The following is an 18108-nucleotide window of genomic DNA, read 5'->3' as shown; positions in this document are numbered from 1 at the left end:
TCATACTGTTGAGAAAGAATAAACATATCATCAACGTTTAAAAAAACAATCTCAGACACGCAAGTCTCAGCAGACTCCATGGGAAGAAAGGTTACAAACAGGTGAGTGAAGTAAGCACCACTCGGGGGCACAACCTCACCCTCTGAGCAGGTCGTGTGGACAGAAATACTAATAAAAATGTGGGCTACGCCTCCGTTGCAGAACTCCACTTTTGCTGTACCCCAGGAGAAACAGCTCGAGGGCAGAGGAGACGATAAAGCCTTCAGGTGTGGTCTGCCTCTTAGTCCACAGGCAAGAACCTGCACTACTAGACTCTCTCACACAATTCACAAATTTGAAGGAAAAAAATCATAAAACTGTATCTGGGGTTCAATTTGATTGACCAGATATCTAGTAACTCAAAGCTGTGAAGCAGACTCTTGAGGGGTCGCCAATCCCCCGGTGAGCACAAAAAATAAAAAATAAAAAAAGTAAAGAACCAAAGGGAGGAATTTCAGATGAGGAGAAGCTTTCAGAAAGGAAAGAAACCTCAAGGGTGTCTTAAATATAAAAAGCTCCCATAACAGAGGACCGACCGCAGTATCCCAAATCGGTCTTGATGTGGAGAAAATCTACAATAGAAAGCATAAGAGAAGGCCCACGGGAGGGAGGAAGGAGTGCGTTGTGTATTAAGGAATTCCCACCAGAGGACAAGGGTGACTGGACAGGAAGTGGGGGCTTTGGCAGGAGGCCAGGATTCTACCTAGTAGCCTCAGCTCAGCCATCTGCAAAGCACAGTCACTGGAAAACACTCTCCAGAAATCATTGAGTCAATGCCTGGGGAAAACCACATGAATGAAAAAACAAAACAAAACAAAAAACCCAACACACACACACACACACACACACACACACACACACACACTTTCAACTAGAAGGTCAAAACTCACTCCATATCAGAGAAACACAAAACAGTAGGTGCAAGAAAACCTTTATTCAGACCACGGCTCACTGACTGGAAGAGATCACAGAGGAGGAGAAGGGTATGAAAACATGTCACACAGACGAGGCTTCCTCAAGAGAGCACATGTCACACTCTGAGGATTCAAACGCGACAGAAGCCTCAGTACAGAGCTGCAGGAAGCACTGAGCAGTAAAGGCAGGGCCACGCTTTGCACTGTGGGAAACTGGGAATACATGGAGTGAGGAAGGCGAGTCTAAACAGCAGACATAGTCTAACGAGAAGCCGTGTTGTTCTTAAAATACTGAAGTATTGCATCTGCCCACTGACGTGAGCTCACTTTCAAAAATTAGTTCTGTACCTTGAATACTGGAGAATTCACAATAAAATAAAACACCTAACTCAATACATTAAAAGAAAAAAACTAGTGAAAAATAAAGTCTATGCATGGTATGCCGATAGCTCCCTCCATATGCCTCATGTTCGCCTTCCAGAAGGGGGACTCCAAGAACATATCTGGGGGTGGGGGCTTTATAGCCTCCCTAATATTTTAAAATTAAGCTGGGTATAGTGACGCACACCTTTGATCCCAGCACTTGGATGGCAGAGGCCGGCAGAGCTCTGTGAGTTCATGACCAGCCTAGTCTACATTGTGAGTTCCAGGACAGCCAGAGCTACATACTGAGACTCTGTCTCAAACAAAACAAAACAAAACAACAACACAACTAAGCAAAGAGACAAGGCAGTCCCTGGACCCCTGAACAAAGCCCAGCTATACTTTAGTCTCTCTACTGCCCACACTTAACATGTTGGCATTTCTTTAGGTTGGAGCAACTTATGGGAACATGTCCAGCAGCCAACCTTAAGGATGACCCTGAGGAAAAGACCTCACAGAAGGCTGCCCCAGTTCCCTGTGTTGCCCCTCTCTTTGCTGCAGGCCCACACTCAGTTCCCAGGGCTCTCCTTACAGCTCAGCTCCTCATCTGGTAATATTTCCCCAAATACAGATCCTCAGGCTCCCTCCTGTGGCAAGTGCACCCCAACAGCTCTAAAGCTGGGTTTCATGTTGGGGATTTCACATTCCAGACACCCTCGCCAGCCCCTAGCTTATGGTGTTGGATCAGAGAAAATCTGAACCCAACCTGGCCAAGTCCCTGGCTTCACCCACCCAGAAGGTGTCGGTTTAGTCTCTGTCTTTAGGAAGAATTTTGGAAGCATTTCCTCCTGTGGGTAGGAAGGGCGGCATTGACGAGGTTGACATGCCCAGGAAAGCCTATGTCCAGCACGGATCACAGTTTAGCTCTTCCTGGAGGCATGCATGTCCATCCTTGCTGGGCATAGTCTTTCCACATCCCTGGCCTCGGATGGATCCTTCACAGCTTCCACTGTGAAGCCAGGAGAAGCAAACCAAGGGCAGGGAGCAAGCAGCCTGTGGCACCCACACTCAACCTTGCTACTTGGCGTCCTCTGTGTTCGCGCTCTTGGGTGGGGCCGCCACCGTGGAGGTCGTCTTGAGGCTGCGCTTCCGCTTCTGCACGTTCTGCTCCGGATGGAACAGGATGACGTAGGTTTTGGGCACGTAGAGCATGCCGAGGGACACAGATGCGCTCAGGCTCAGGGACACAGTCAGTGTGGTAGTTTGGATGTAGATCTAAGCACGGAGGGAAGGAGAGGGGATTCAGCCCTGTCTGCTCTCAACCCCACCCCCCTGTAGACTGGAGCTGAGGCCAGGCGCAGTGTGGGTCTGGTGTGGGCAGAAAGACGAGTAGAGAGACACAGACTGAGTGGTCTATTATTAAGAAGGAAGAGAGAGTCCTGGCTTGAGAGGTGGCTCAGCGGTAAAGGCATTTGCCGTTAAGTCTGTAAGCCTGAGTTGGATAGAAGGAACCGGACTCCCGGTTGTCCTGCAAGCTACACAATTTGTACTGTGGCACATGCGCATGCGCTTGCATACACAAACACATACCCAGAGAGAAATTATAAGCTTCTAAAAATTCCTTAAAAAAAAAAAAAAAAGAAAGAAAAAGGGGGCGGGGCTGGAGAGGTGGCTCAGAGGTTCAGAGCACTGGCTGCTCTTCCAGAGGCTCTTGAGTTCAATTCCCAGCAACCACATGGCGACTCACAGCCATCTATAATATGATCTGATGTCCTCTTTCTGGCATGCAGGTGTACATGCAGATAAAACACTCATATACATAAAATCAATCAATCAAAAAAGAAAAAGAGGATGGAAAGATGGCTTAGCATTTAAGAGCGCTTACTGCTCTTGTAAAGGACCTGGGTTTAGTCCAACACTAGGTAGCTTACAACCACCTGTAACCCCAGTTCTAGGGGTCCTATGTCCTTTTCTGGCCTCCAAGGGCACCTGCATGCGTATGGTATGCATACAAACAAGCAGGCATACACGCTAAATAAATAAATAACTCAGATTACAAAAAAGTGAAGAGAGTGGCACTTGAGAAAATGTTCCCACTGCTAAAGAGCCAGAATATATTGAGCATATGAAAAAACATGTTTTCAAATATAGAAATGAGGAAATAGACAAGGCCTTGAAAAAGGCATGGGTAACACACACACACACACACACACACACACAAAAAGATGGCACAGGGGAGCACACGAATGTTCTATAGTCATAAGTAAGTGACTAGAGGAAAGAGTCCAGCAATTGGCCAGTAGATTAATGAGGTGAGTGGCATAAACTATGGGAAGAAATTAAATGAAAAGGGAGAGAAAAAAGGAAGCATGGGAGACAAGTTAGGAAAAGTTGTAGAAGAACAGATGAGTGATGGAGGGATTAAAAAAAAAAAGACTGAATAAACAGGCACAGGCTCTAAGTGACACAAATGAATGCAGCCAAGCCCACAGCCATTTAAATGAGGCATCAGACTAGGTGGTCCAGCTCCTGGACAGTCCAGACCTTCAGTAAGGGGCCAGGGGTGGGCAGAAGAAGCCTGCTGGGGGAACCAGTTACCTTCTCAGCTGACTGGGCGGTGCCGAAGAAGATGGGGACAAAAGCCAGCCAGATAATACAGGTGGTGTACATGGTAAAGCCGATGGGCTTGGCCTCATTGAAGGTTTCGGGCACACCTCGGGCCTTGATGGCATACACCGTACACGTGACCATGAGCAGGAGACTATAGCCCAGGCAACCAATGAGGGACAGGTCAGACATGTCACACTTGAGCACACCCCTGGCCTGTTCCGGGTCCACCGTCCTCTGCTCCTCATAGTCAATCACGCTGTGTGGAGGCTGGGCCCCCAACCACGCTATCACTCCCACCACCTGCGGGAACCAACACAGTGTCAGAGATATATTCCCTTCTAGTGATGACTCCGCCTAAGTCTCCAGCAGGTTTAGATTCCCTGTGATGCTCTTGGCCTATTGAGTCAGACACTCACACTTGACTCTATGAAAAAGGATCACCGAGGGCTGTGTTCCTACCTGGGATGGGGTGGGTGGAGGGGACAGTCATGCTTGAAGCACATGTGGACCAACCCCAGCAGGGCTGGGTGGGTAAGCAGCAACCGGACCACCCCACACTGCGCTTTAATAGCGATGCCATGCATTTGAGCACCTTCAAGGTTCTAGAACCTTCTCCTCAGAACGGAAACCCACCTAATCTGTTATGAGGATATGACGGCACCATGTCCTCATAATGGCTAATGCAGGTGCCACCAATGAGGCCCAGTCTCCAGAGGAACTTTCTGTCCTCACACCCAAGCCATTCCATAGGTGTGCCAGCAGCACTGCACACGCAGCTAGCACCATAGCAAGGCTGGTTCTCAGGGACCCCCTTCCCTCTCCACAGCTAGGGAGCTTTGAGCAGAATGCCGTGAGCTTATGAGTAAATGTGCAGTGAAGCAAAATATGGCCACGTCATAGGCCAGAGAAACAACCAATAGCAGCACAAATGTGAGCCGAGGCTAATGCCTGGACCCTAAAAGGGAGAAGATGGAATTTCAGTTACTTCCTAGTGACACTAGACAGACCCTAAGCCAAAGGAAACAGAGGAATGGGAATCAAGATGTCCGCATAAAGGTGAGACCCTGGAGGGAACAATCCATGTGTCAGCCTGGTTGTTCACTATGTAGGAGTGCCAGATGGAAGAATAGATCTAGCCAGTGCCATGTCATCTGAGAAAGGGGATCTCAGTTGCAGAGTTGTCTCCATCAGATCGGCCTGCCAGCATGTCTGTGGGGACATTTTCTTGACTGTTGATTGATGTAGCAGGGCCCAAGCCACTGTGGGCAGCACCATCCCTAGGCAGGTGGGCCTGGACTCTGTCAGAAAGATGGCTGAATGTAATCCTGGGAGTCAGCCAGGAAGCAGCATTCCTCCATGGTTCCTGCCTTGACTTCACTTAGTGACATACTATGGTCTGGATCCGTAGATGAAATAAACTCTTTCCTCCCTAAATTACTTTTAGTTGTGGAGTTTCTCACAGCAACAGAAGAGAAACTAGGGCGGGACTCTTTGAGTAATTTGTCTACTTAGAACAAACACTGTGGCAGCAAATCCAGGAACTAGGGCCTAATGAAATAAGCCCAGCTGCCAACATTGGAAACCTCCTAGGGTAGGGGAAAAGTTACTCAAAAGAAATTACAGCCTGAGGGTGATGGCACAGAGAACCAGCAACCACAACACACTCATACTGATGCCACCCAACGTGACTGATAGAGAAGCCACACCCCTCATGTAATAAGCTTCTATGAAATAAGAGGAAATAAGCAATGCATAGAAACAGATGATGCAGAGACTCTAAGGACTCCTATGAGGCCTGGGATTGTGGCCACGCCTTTAACCCCAGCACTTTGGAGGCAGAAACAGGTGGATCTCTATGGGTTCCAGGACAGCCTGGTCTACATAGTAAGTTCCAGGCATTCAGGGCTGCATAGAGAGACCTTACCCACCCCTAGAAGAAGAAGAAGAAGAAGAAGAAGAAGAAGAAGAAGAAGAAGAAGAAGAAGAAGAAGAAGAAGAAGAAGAAGAAGAAGAAGAAGAAGAAGAAGAAGAAGAAGAAGAAGGGAGAAGAAGATGAGCAGGAGAAGAGAGGAGAAGAAGGAAAGAAGAAAGAAAAACAAATACTATTACATGTTTATTACATTGATAGAAACATCTAGAAAAGCTGAAGTTGTGGGGAATCCTAATTCATGAGGCTTGGGGGAATGCCAAATGCCACATAAGCCTCTCCATCTAATGAATGAGGGAAGTCTTGGAGCACCTTCTCAGGATGTTCAAAGCATGGTGTCTGGAGAAAGAGCCAGCATCTTCTAAGGATAGAAAATCCATTGCATTAGCAAAGGCCATGGATGGAAGTGAACATAGGGGATACAAAGCCAGGAAGGAAGGATTCATCTGCCCAGGAGTGTGTGCCAGGTCAACATGGGTATGGCTGAGTATACCCTGTCACACCAGCCACCACAACCCCTCCTCGAGCCGTTCCGCCTTAGTTCTCTCTCCATAGAAAACTTCCAGTGTCCAACACTGTAATAAAAGCACCCATGGGAACTTTGAACTTTTGCTTGCTTTGTAGATAAGGCTGGCCTCAAACTCACAGAGATCTGCCTGCCTCTGCCTCCCGAGTGCTGGGATTACAGGCATGTGACACAGCACCTGGCCAGTGCTCATATTAATCACCAGATGCTGATCTGGCCATAGTGGAATGAGTGCTGCATTCCACAGTGACTGTGGCCTCTGGGATATATGTGAGTCACTCTGTGGGACAGCTTGTTTAAGTGACGCTGATAACAGCATGGCTAAACAGTTGGCTGCTCAGTTTCCTCTATGGCCCTAGCAATGGAAATGGCTGTTTAAAAGTGAGTTCTCAATCCTGAAGACAAACAGGGCACATTGCTCTGCTGTTGACAGAGTCTCGCTATGTCAACCTGGCTGGCCTTAGTCTGACAGAGATCCTCTTGCTTCTGCCTCCCAAGTGCTGGGATTAAAGACATGGACACTTGTCCTACCTTCTGAATTTTAAGCACAGGACCCCAGATGGGAAAAGTTGACTCTTTAAAGCTGACTTCTCTGAAGAACTTTTTTAAAGACAGTCTCTCACAAGGTAGAGTAGGTTAGCCTAGAACTCTCTTCAAAGGTTTGTGCTACCACACCTGGCCTGAAAATGACTACAAACCTGAGGATGGTTTTGAATTTCTGATGCTCCTACTTCTACCTCCTAACCATGCTGGTTTTATGCTGTGCTGGGGGAATCAAAGCCAGGGCTTCTGTATGCTAAGAAAGCGCTCTGCCTGTTGAACCACACCCACAGTCTCTTATTCTCTGAGTTTTAAGGTGGAGGATCTTATGCACCCCTCATGCACTCACCACGTTACTTGGGAGTCTGGGGACCCACCTGCAGGGAGGTGAGGCCGAAGGTAATGACTAGCTGCGATGTGGGGCTGATGAAGGGCGGTGGTGTGACAGAGCGCTTCCCTTGCTCAAAGATGCGGTAGATACGGTTGGTCTTGGTGAGCAGGGCTGAGTAGCTGAGCGTGGTACCCAAGCCAAGCAAGAGTCTCCGGGCAGCGCAGATAGCTGCGCAAGGCTCAGCTACCATGAGGAAGGTGATGGCATAGATCAGGAAGATGCCAGTGAGCAGCACATAGCTGAGCTCACGGCCAGAAGCTCGGACTATGGGAGTGTCGTTGTGACGCATGAAGGTGCCTATAATGGTGGTGGTGGCCATGATGCCCAGTACAGCCAGGAGAAGGGGCAGAGCAGCCCACGGAGAGGACCAGGTCAGGCGCACCACAGGTGTGGGACGGCAGCCAGTGTGGTTGGGGGTGGGCCTCATGTCCCCTGGACAGGCCTCACAGGTGAATTCATCCACTTGGAAGCGGTACCCATCGCAGGCTTCACAGTGCCAACAGCAGGGGACACCCTTCACCATCTTTTTCCGTACACCAGGCCCACAGGGGAGGCTGCACTGAGAAGCAGGCACCTCATGGGGGTCACCTGACCACTGCAGGGCTTCCATCTGGGACAGAGAGAACACAGGCTGATGACCTGCACCACCAGGAATTCAGAGCCCTTCATCACCTCCACCTGGAGCTTAGTCCATGCCACTTACATCCAGTCTAAGGGCCTCCGCCCACTGGCCCACAGCCTGGTACCCGCCACTACTGGCACTTCCATTGGTTGCCTGGTACTGGAAGATGTCATAGCGCCCTGGGGCATCTCCGTTCTCATTGAACATCACTGGGGTTCCTGCGCTGCCTGCAGGGAAAGGCCAGTCATCTCCGGTTGCTTTTCCAGCCCCAGCACCATCCTCACCGGAAGCCTCAAGGACCACCCAGGATAAAGGAAGAGCTTGACAGGCTCCTGGCAGGATGTTCAGCATCACTCATTAGCAGTGACTGTAGCTTCAGAGCAGGAGATGCTGTCTCACAGCCAGGAGGAGGGCTCGGGACAAAACATGCTTCTTAGAGAGACGGGAGGATTGCTGGGTCTTGCTAGCTCTCAGCCTAGCTCCAGTTTTAGTGAGAGACCCTGCCTCAAAGTAATAAGGTGGAGAGTGATAGAGCAGGACACCTAATGTTCTTCCACAGGCGTGCACCCAAGTGTACACACACACACACACACACACACACACACACACACACACACACACAACTCTCACAAAACCAAAATAGCCGGCATTGCAAATATCTGGTAGGGAGTGTACAGCTTTATGCAGGATAGTAGTTGAAAATAAGCACACCTCCTGCAAGCCACATGCACATGGGGAATCCCTTTGGGTCTGTTCAGATACATTCCTCAGAGCCTCGCAGCTTCAGTTGTCACAGGGGACATATCAGACCAATACCTTTTGCTCCAACAGCTCAGAGCCTGGCTGGGGCTACACTTGGAAACCTATGACTCAGGGTGGGCTATGTAACCACAACAGGGTGCTTCCTAGGGTCTGTACTGGGATCCTGGGGTCTTCTAAAAGCTGTGTGCAGTTGACAGAGGTCAATGTGACTTGTGGGGCCAAGGTAGATGGGTCAAAGGACAGTTCCTCAACACTGAATTTTTTAAGTGGGCTCTGAAAGTGAGGCCCCTTGGAGGGTTAAAACGCAGAGGCCTATACTTGACCCAAATCTCCAGGGGTCAGTCCTGGTGTCTTCTCTTCCACTCTTGAGTTGTCCCAGAGGCTATAGATCAACCCACGGAAGCTGGCTTCCCACTTACCATTGAAGCGGACAGCTCGAATATAGTGCAGCAGTGTGCGGCCATCGGTGGGCTCCATGGCTGGGCACAGACCTGTGTGGCCTGGGCAGAGTGCTTGATGCATGCTGTGAAGGGCATGAGCGATGGCATAGACAGCATCTATCACAAACTGCACCTTCCCCTCCTGCTCATAGGTGGAGTCTTGGCCGATGCGTTCCTCACCTGCCCTAGGAGGCCCAGAGGAAGTGTGCCTGGCCCCTAGACACCAAACCTCAATTCCCCACCCTCTCCCCTTGGCCCCCTCCCCATCCTGGGTAGCACTCACCTGTGCATTTTCGTGTAGAGTCATCTGACTGGCCACCTGAGCTCATTAGTTTGCAGTTAAAATTCTCTTCCCAGAACTCGGCAAACCAGATGTTTCTGCGGTTGTTCTCCAGCGAACGAGTCATGAAGTATTGGTCAAATCCTGCAAGGTAGGAGGGTCATCTGAGCCAGGTGTGCTTCTCTCATGCCCTTTAGTCACGGGCCCATTTTTTTTTTTTTTTTTTTTTTGTATCAGGAGTGGCCCTCTGTGACCAACTTCTGGATTTTGAAGGCAGAGACACAGGAATCTCCCCAGAACAAGCTGACTAGCAAGACTGGCCATATTGGTGAGCTCTGGGTTGGATTGAGAGAGCCTGCCTCGATGAATAAGGTGCAAAAATAATTGAAGATGATTCCTGACATCCACCTCAGGTCTCCACATGCACACACATACATGTGTATTGTGTATCCACCCCCACCCTCACATACCCACATGAAAATGGAAAAAAAAAGAAACTGAGAAGATACACAGGAGCTCCAGGGTAGAGGTTGCATCCTTAAGGAATTTATCACTGCTCTTTCTGTCCTGGTTACAGTGTTGTGATAGCTTTGTAATGGACAGGGCTTCACTGTCCATCTTGTGAACATGAGACCAGAGGCGCCAAAGACACAAAGCTTTAGAAAAGAAAGGTAACCAGAACTCAAGGCTTTGAGGACGCCATTGGTTCACTGCGCCACATCTGACATCACCTATTCCCAGACGTCTTCTGATGAAATGCCCTGACTGCTAACACTCTCCTTAGACCAGTTTGTCACTTGACACACACTCTTTCTCTCTGTAGCCTTGGCTGTCTTGGATTCACTTTGTAGATCAGGCTGGTCTCGAACACACAGAGAGCTACCTGTCTCTCTGTCACTTGACATTTCTTTAGCACTCTAGCTAAAAGCAAGCTTCTGAAGGTGACCACCCCAGGAAAGCTGGGGCCCGTGGGAGGTGGAGTTCATTTCTGAATGAAGTCATCAAGGCTGCATTTTCAGTGCAGTATTCAGAGAAACAAGCAAGGCAGGGTTCCTCTAAGTGCTTGCAGTTGGGATTGGAGCCCATGAGGAAAGAGACAAAGAAAGCCTCCCCTCACTATTTCCATCAGCAGGATAATATATTCCACACCCTTGGTGTCTCTCCTTCCAACCTTCCCATTTAAATTACCTTTGGTAAACACAAAACTCTATGCACAGAATTTTAAAACAGCAAAGGGATACTGAGAGGAGTATCCCTTGCCCCATGTGCCTCATTCACACACTGCTTGCTGGGATGAAAACACAAAATCCCAGAGCCACAGCATGTGGGACTCCTGGAAAAGAGCAGCCCTTGCTATATAAATGAGCAACCCAAAGAGGAACCATTGGGGAGGATACGTGGGATGGGGGCACTTACCATCGATGGAAGCCCTTTTGGGCAAGATGGTGATGGCCCCCACAGCCACCTCCTCTAGGTTCAAGATGGGAGAGATCTTGGATCCCCAGCTGTCTGAGCCAACCCACAGGAAGTGCCCGGTCAAGTTGGCTTGGCGTGTTGCCTCCAAGACCCTCCTGGTAAGAAGAGAACTAGGGTGAGTTGCAACCTAGGATCTTCCTCTAATTTGGTCTTGGCCAACCTCCCATCCTGACAAGATCTTTTCAATGGCCTAGACTTGTGGATGTGGGTAGGCTGGATGGCCAAATAACCCAGCTTATCCTACCTCTGCCTCCCTTGGCCTGAGATTACAAACCCCTGGGGGTTGAGCTCAGGTCTTCATATTTGTGTAGTAGGGACTGTACTGGCTGAGCCGTCTTCCCGGCCCTCAGTCCACTCTAACCTACTCTACACTGGCCCTCAGACAATGCTATGGTTGGGATTTGGTTTAAGTGCTTCTGTCTGGTGGAAGCTTGGACCTCATGTGACCTTTAAGAAATGGAGCCTATAAACTAGCCTTGACACTGAATGCCTTAAATCCCAGCACTCAGGAGGCTAGCCTGGTCTACATAGCAAGTTCAGGGATACATAGTGAGGCCCTGTCTAAAAAAAAAGGGGGGGCTAGTGCTGGGCATGGTGGCACACATCTTTAAACCCAGCGGCCCTAGGGAGGCAGAGGCAGGTGGATCACTGTGAGTTATAGGCCAGCTTGGTCTACAAAGCGAGACCAGGAGAGCCAAGGCTACACAGAGAGACCCTGTCTTGGGCGGGGGGGGGGGGGGGGAAGGCTGGTGGTGGTGGTGGCTTAGTGCAAGGTTATTGGGTCACTGGGAACATTGCGCTTGTCTTCTAGATGGGCGAGGTAGTTCTGTGAAACTGAATAGTTATATAGGAGTGAGCCCTGCCCCTCTTCTTTCTGACATCATCTCTCCACACACTCTCCCTCTTCTACTCTGTCCTCCCATGAAAGCATTTGTCAAAACGCCATGCAAGCCAGGCCCTCAGCAGAGCTGCTGTCATGCTGCCTGGATTTCCAGCCTCCAAAACTGTATGTATGGAGAGATGGCTCAGAGGTTCAGGACTGGCCCCTCTTCCAGAGGCCCTGAGTTCAATTCCCAGCAACCACATGGCATCTCACAACCATCTGCAATGAGATCTGATGCCCTCTTCTGGCATTCATAAAGTCAGAGCACTCGTGTACATAAAGTACATAAATAAATCTTTTCCTTTAAAAATTACCCAGCCTTGGGTACTTTATTACAGTAAGTTACAATGAGTTAACGCAGAGAGCGCCTTTGGGGGAAAGTCGGGTCCCTCGGAAGCCATTCCATCCACAAATGTCACAGCTGACTTCCTAGACTGCAGGAGTCTTGGCTGGTTTTGGATAATGTCAGTTTCAGGGTTTATGGGACTGCGTCCCTCATGATACATTTCCTGCTCTTGGGTCTGCCCACCAGTTCCCTCTCCCATAGTGAACAATAAAAATAGCCATGTTTGGTTGCCCTGAAGAGATGGCTCAAGAGGTTAAGAGCACTGGCTGCTCTTCCAAAGGTCCTGAGTTCAATTCCCAGCAACCACCTGGTGGCTTGCAAACATCTATAGTAAGACCTGGTGCCCTCTTCTGGCCTCCTGGCTCACATGCAGGCAGAATACTGTATTTAAAAAAAGCAAACAAACAAACAAACTATGTTTTTCTGTTTCCCAGACCAGCCAGGCCTAGGGCATCTTCAGCCAGTCAGGCCTGACTCATTCCCCCAACACCAGATGTCAACAGGAAGCGCTTGAGGAAAGGGAGGGCATTACTCATGGCTGGGAGTGCCTCAAAGAGCCTGTGACCGGTGTGCCGCCAGTCCCACCTGATGTCATCCTCATTGGCGAAAATGATGACTCCCCGGGCGTTGGGTGTCTCCATGAGCCTCCGGATCACTTTGTCGAATTCCCCTGGCTTTGGCTCCCTGGGGATCTTTATTGATTGGGCAATACAGACACCTCCTGGATGCCAGGATACCAAAGTCAGCTCTCTTCTCACCTACCCCTCTCACATGCCCACCTGCCTGCCACCTCTAGGACTGTATAGAGCCTACTGTGTGGATCACCACCCCTTTAAGGACTGAAGGACCATTTCAGAGGTCACCTAAAGACTTGGATATTTTAACAAGAATAAATAAATAATAAAAAAATTTTTTTTAAAAGACTTGGATATTTATATTAAATTCATAACAGTAGCAAAATTGCAGTTATAAAGTAGCAACAAAAATAATTTTATGGTGGGAAGGAGGGTCACCACAACATGAGGTCACACTGTTAGGAATGCAGCCCTGCCTTAAACGAATGCACCCTCCTGGAGCACCATCCTGCCTGACCACAGGGACCCCCTCCCTCCATCTGTGTCCCATTCCATGGATGCTGGATCTCTCTCGCCTGGGGACCTCCATCCCAACTCCCAACTCACCAGCCTCCCGGGAGATCTGCACAAAGGCCTCAACCCCGCTCTCGCCATAGTTGCCTTCGGAGGCCAGTGTAGACACATAGTTCCATCCCAGTGCCCGCACAATGTCCACCATGGCCTGGGCCTGGTAGGAGTCAGGGGGCACCACTCGGGAGAAGAAGTCGTAGCGGGTGGAGTCACTGAGCTCTGGGGCTGTGGAGGCATAGCTGATCTGGGGTATCTGAAGCAGGAAGGACAGACAGCTAGGCTATGGCTGAAGGCTCCATAAGCCAGGGTGGCAATGGGGACTCAGGACATGGATAGGTCACAGACACGTTGGGAATAGCTCTGGGGGACAGTAGGGACCCTGCGACTCAGATGAGGCATAAGTTTGGCGGGGGTTGGGATGGGAAGGGTGGAGTTAGAGGCCAGGTGGAGGGGCCACACACAGAGGCTAGCTGTGAATGCATCTGATGGCCAGAAGGTTGGAAGGGCTTTGAGCAGGGCCACCACCGACAATTGCACAGGCTACAAGATGAAGACGATCCTGGAGCTTAGGAAAAGTCTGCCCTGGTCTAGGGGAAAGGGTGTTCTGTCCACCCTATTTCCCAGAGGGAGAGCCAGTCTTTGTCAGTGGCAGCCCCCTGTTAAGATAAGAGCAGATCAGAGCTAAAGAGGTGAGGAGTATCAGGCTGGAAAGTCTAGTGGAAAGACAAGAGGGAAACTAGGTTCGACCGGTGACCGCTAGAGAGATTAACAGGAGGGAGTCTGAGTCTGAACCACAAGCTACAGGAAAGTGGGACCTGGGGCGTGAAGAGAACAGAGTTGAGAAAACAGGAAAGGGAGGCTAGGAGACTTGGTTGGAAAGCAGATCTGCGTTAGAACAGACAGCAGATATGGCCCTGCTAGGAGACTGGAGATAAAGAGGGACCAGCAAGTGTGGCCTGGAGTTCTGGGGTGGGGATTGGGGGTGAGGGATGCTGTTGTTTGACAGGGGATGTGGTAGCAGTCCAGGAGAGGGGAGTGGGAAGAGAGAAAAGAGGAAGGAAGAGGGGGGGGCGGTGTGTGAGGTGGGGCTTAACTGGAGAGGATCAGGGAGGCAGGAGAAAAACCAGAACGCAGAAACCAGAGAAAGGAAGAACAAAGAAAGACCCACTAGCTGCAGGGAAACGGATGCCCGCTTCGGGTGCAGTAAGCCCTACCCCCTATCCCCAGGACGGCTACAATAGAAACCTCCCAAATTCTAATGCCAGAGGTACTCCGGTTCTTGGATCCTATGGCTCCGAATCGCTGCACCTCAGATTGCAAAGAAAACATATCCGCTCCCCATCCTCCCCTCCGCCGCCCCCTCCCCCCATGAAGATGCAGAACCTTGCTGATAAGCCATAGAGCAAGGGAAGGAAGCCCAGGTCGTCTTTAAGAGCCACCTCCCGCCCCCAAGCACCAGAAGGGGTTAAAGAAGTGGAATTTAAGTGGTGATTTTTTTTTTTTTTAAGCCAATGGCACTCCACCCCACAGGACTCTCTACTCCTTGGGGTAGCTCAGTGCCTCCTCCAAGGGCTTCTAAAAAAGTGCCTAATTCCCATAAGATCAGGGGTGGGAGCACTTTGCAGAGTTGTACACGGTGTCAGCAGAACCTGCATGAGTGGGCAAGTGGCGACTGAGGTACAATCTGCCCTTTGCCAACCTGGTCCAGGACACAGACTGCTGGGGAAAGGGACACCCTTCACACAAAAAAGGTAGACCAGCCAAGCAGACAGTCAAACCGGGCTGCCTTGATCTGCCCCAGTGGACAGCAGCTTTTAATCTGGTTGAGCTGGAGAGATCAAAACAGATTCTTCCAGAAGGAAGTAAAGGCATCAGCCGTCTGGGAGGGAGGACCCGCGGCAGACGCCGGCCCTCACCGCAAACAGGCGCAAGACGTTGGCAACCATGATGGACACGGAGCTAGCCGAGGCGCCCACCACGGCCACCACACGCTCTGGGGGAGCAGCGCGCAGAGGGGGGACGCCCCCGGGGCAGCGTACGCTGGCTTCCTCGCCGTCGCCTCGGCCTCGGATGAGCGCCTGCACGAAGCTCAGCGCCTGCTCCAGAGCGTAGGTGTCCCGCGAGCAGGTGTCCAGCAGCCGCGCGCCCAGCCGTACGCCAGGCAGCAGCTCCGGGTCGGCGTTGACGCGGTCCAGCGCATAGAGCATCGCCTCCAGCCGGTGCACACCCTGCTCCTTCTTCAGCGCCCCGCACGCGCGCCCTGCAGCGCCCCGCGCATGCACCGGGAACAGGCCGCCTAGAGTCAGGCCGCCCGCCAGGCGCACCGAACCCGCACCACATGCCACGCCCGCCTGCGACAGCCACCAGGCTACCCACAGCAGCAGCACCCGGAGCTTCGCCATTTGCTCCCGGGCTGCCAGAACGGAAGTTACCGGGACGCCTTGAGCGCCAGCGAAAGCAGCTGCCTCCTCGGGAATCTGGCCTGACGCCGAGACGGCAGGAAAAATTGGTGACTCCGTAATTCGCGCGTTGGCAACTCAGCCGGCTCTTCCAGGCCTGCTCTCATTATCCCTGAAATTGTCCACGGTCTATGGTTGTCACTGCCCCTCCCCCTACAGTTCTGGGAACCTCTCCCTCTGGACAGCGCCCTCTGCCCCCCCCCCCCCCCCAGCCCCAACCCCTGGACAGTGCACTCTCCCAGGCACTCTCCCAGGCTACCTCTCCCAGTGGTGCTTACCTGAGCCAACTTCTAACCAGTAGCACGAGCTGTGACAGCTGTAAAACCAGGGCTCCAGCCTAGAGGATTTAAGGATTCTGGGGCGGGTTGAGGGTGAGGGCAGAGACCCCCTCCAGAGCTTGGGAGTGGAGGAAGGGCTCTCTTCCCTCTCTCTCTCTCTCTGGCTCGCTGGGTCTGTTTTTACCCTAGACTGTCTTTAGAGTGTGTCTGACCCAGATTGGTTATTTGAGTTTCAGGGTACAAGGCTGGATCCGGTCAACATCAAAATAAGCATGGCCACTCATCCTCAATATGCCAATTAAAGAGACAGATAATAGTGAAAATTGGAAATAGATTTACACAATGTGTCTGACCACACTGAGAAAAGGAGCAAAGAGGTCCAGTGACCCTCAGGCCGGTCTTCAGAGACTTGGGTTTAAATAGAAAAGGGCATGCATAGCTCAGTGGTCCTGGTCATAGGGGTCCAGTCTCTCCTGCAAGGTGGTCTGACACGTGTCACTCTGAAATCTCTTCCTGAGAGGCAAGCTCCCTCCCGGGCTGCACCAAGCTTCTCCTTCAAGCTTGAGCCTCCTGAGGAATTTTAATTCTTCAGGGTCCGATAGGAGAAGGGAGCGCACACAAACACCTCTAGAACACCTGTGCTGACAAGAGCATCGCAGCCAGTCTGACGCTGTCCTTTTCTCTGTCTCACCATGCTCTTGATTTTGGTACCGTCTGATGTTGTTCTCCAAACACCACTTATTCTACTCTCCCTACCCCCCCCCCCCTTATTCTCTGACTCTCCTGTGTCTCCCCTTTCTGTCTTTCTCCTCTGTCCTGATCACTAAACCACTAGAACCCTTTGTCATTTAAAGTCATATTTTTATATTTATTTTGTGTGTGTGTGTGTGAAGGGGGGAGGGAGAGAGAAGGGAAAGAGCGAGAGAGGGAGGGAGGGAGGGAGAGAGAGAGAGAGAGAGAGAGAGAGAGAGAGAGAGAGAGAGAAAGAGAAAGAGATGCATGCAGGAATTCGGTCTCTCCTTCCACCATGTGGGTCCTGAGGACTGAACTCAGGTTGGCAGCAAGCACTTTTACCAGCTGAGCCATCTCACCAGAGCCTGCAGCTGCCTAAGGGCCTCCCCAACTTTCTCTGGGGTAAACCCCTAAGTGGTGAGGACAGGAGCAGAGTGAGGCAGCACAGTGAATCTGAAGGACAGGTGCAAGATGAGGCTTAGTAAGGCCGGAAACAATGCTGAGCAGACCAGCGTACAGAAGCCTAGCAGAAAGTCTCTTCAGGCTGCAGACAGGGAAATAGACACCTCAAACGGGGGTAGGGGGTGGGGGGGTGATTGACAGCCCAAGGCCATGCAGATGGCCTTTGTCAGCAACTAGACTTGCACCCACAGTGGTGTAAAGCATCAGACCACCCACTGGTAGGAGAAAGGGCAGGGCTAGTTGAGCCCGAAGCGCCCATCTGGGTCAGGAGCCCAGAGCTGTTTTCCAGGTCATTTCTAAAAACTTCCTAGCTCTCTGGAGCTGACTCCTACTGTGAAGCTGCTGGTACTCCACTGCAGCGTCTCATGGTTGACCCACAGTAAGGGGGCTTGGCCCAAGGACACTTCCTCATTATTGGCAACACTGGACGGGATTGAGCTCACTGACGCTGGACAGCAAAGGCATCTTGGAAACAGGTGCTGAGCCCCAGCCTCCAGGGATTAGTGGGCTCATGGAAGCAGGGCCTGAGGCAGCTTGGGCTCCATTAGTCAGGAGGGATTAGGGTGGCAGCAGAGATCTGAGCATGGCTGGTGGAGAGAGCAAGCAGCAGAAAGATGCCAGCCTTCCTGATTTTTCTCTTACCACACCAAGCGGCTCACTCACTCACTTCTGTGGTGGAAGCTAGCTTAGTGGGGCTTGGCCAGAGTGAGTAACACGGCAATAGGCTATCTTAGCAGAGCATGTGTGCGTGTGCGTGTGTGTGTGTGTGTGTGTGTGTGTGTGTGTGTGTGTGTGTGTATCAACTACCTCACACATTAAACTACCGAGTGATTTTTTTTTTTATAGAACTGATTTAAGATTATACATTTGAGGGCTCAATGAATGGGTGGTGAGTCAAAGCTTCTGACCTCTA

General features: G+C 51.0%; 1 protein-coding gene across 1 annotated transcript; it reads right to left on the bottom strand.

The window, feature by feature from the left end:
• Window positions 1–2375: 2375 nt before the first annotated feature.
• Grm6 (glutamate metabotropic receptor 6) lies at window positions 2376–15666 on the bottom strand. The gene is made up of 10 exons (XM_051168260.1): window positions 15181–15666; window positions 13301–13517; window positions 12705–12840; window positions 10831–10985; window positions 9418–9558; window positions 9114–9314; window positions 8014–8159; window positions 7297–7920; window positions 3915–4226; window positions 2376–2591 (listed from the first exon to the last, which is right to left on the bottom strand). Exons 1-10 carry the CDS (start codon window positions 15664–15666, stop codon window positions 2394–2396), a joined length of 2616 nt encoding a protein of 871 aa, XP_051024217.1. The 3' UTR covers window positions 2376–2393.
• Between the last annotated feature and the right edge of the window lie 2442 nt (window positions 15667–18108).

The sequence above is a fragment of the Acomys russatus genome, chromosome 25 (assembly GCF_903995435.1).
Source record: "Acomys russatus chromosome 25, mAcoRus1.1, whole genome shotgun sequence".
In the NCBI taxonomy this organism is placed as follows: Eukaryota; Metazoa; Chordata; class Mammalia; order Rodentia; family Muridae; genus Acomys; species Acomys russatus.
This window is presented reverse-complemented; position numbering and strand designations above follow the sequence as displayed.

Bases quoted from the DNA above. Each gene is read 5' to 3' on its own strand.
- Grm6 (XM_051168260.1), bottom strand. From the start codon at position 15,666: ATGGCGAAGCTCCGGGTGCTGCTGCTGTGGGTAGCCTGGTGGCTGTCG. The intron at 10,986-12,704 runs GTGGGACTGGCG...TCTTCTTACCAG, and splicing joins GCCAATGAGGATGACATCAG to GAGGGTCTTGGAGGCAACAC. The intron at 8,160-9,113 runs GTAAGTGGGAAG...CTTTCCCTGCAG, and splicing joins TCGAGCTGTCCGCTTCAATG to GCAGCGCAGGAACCCCAGTG.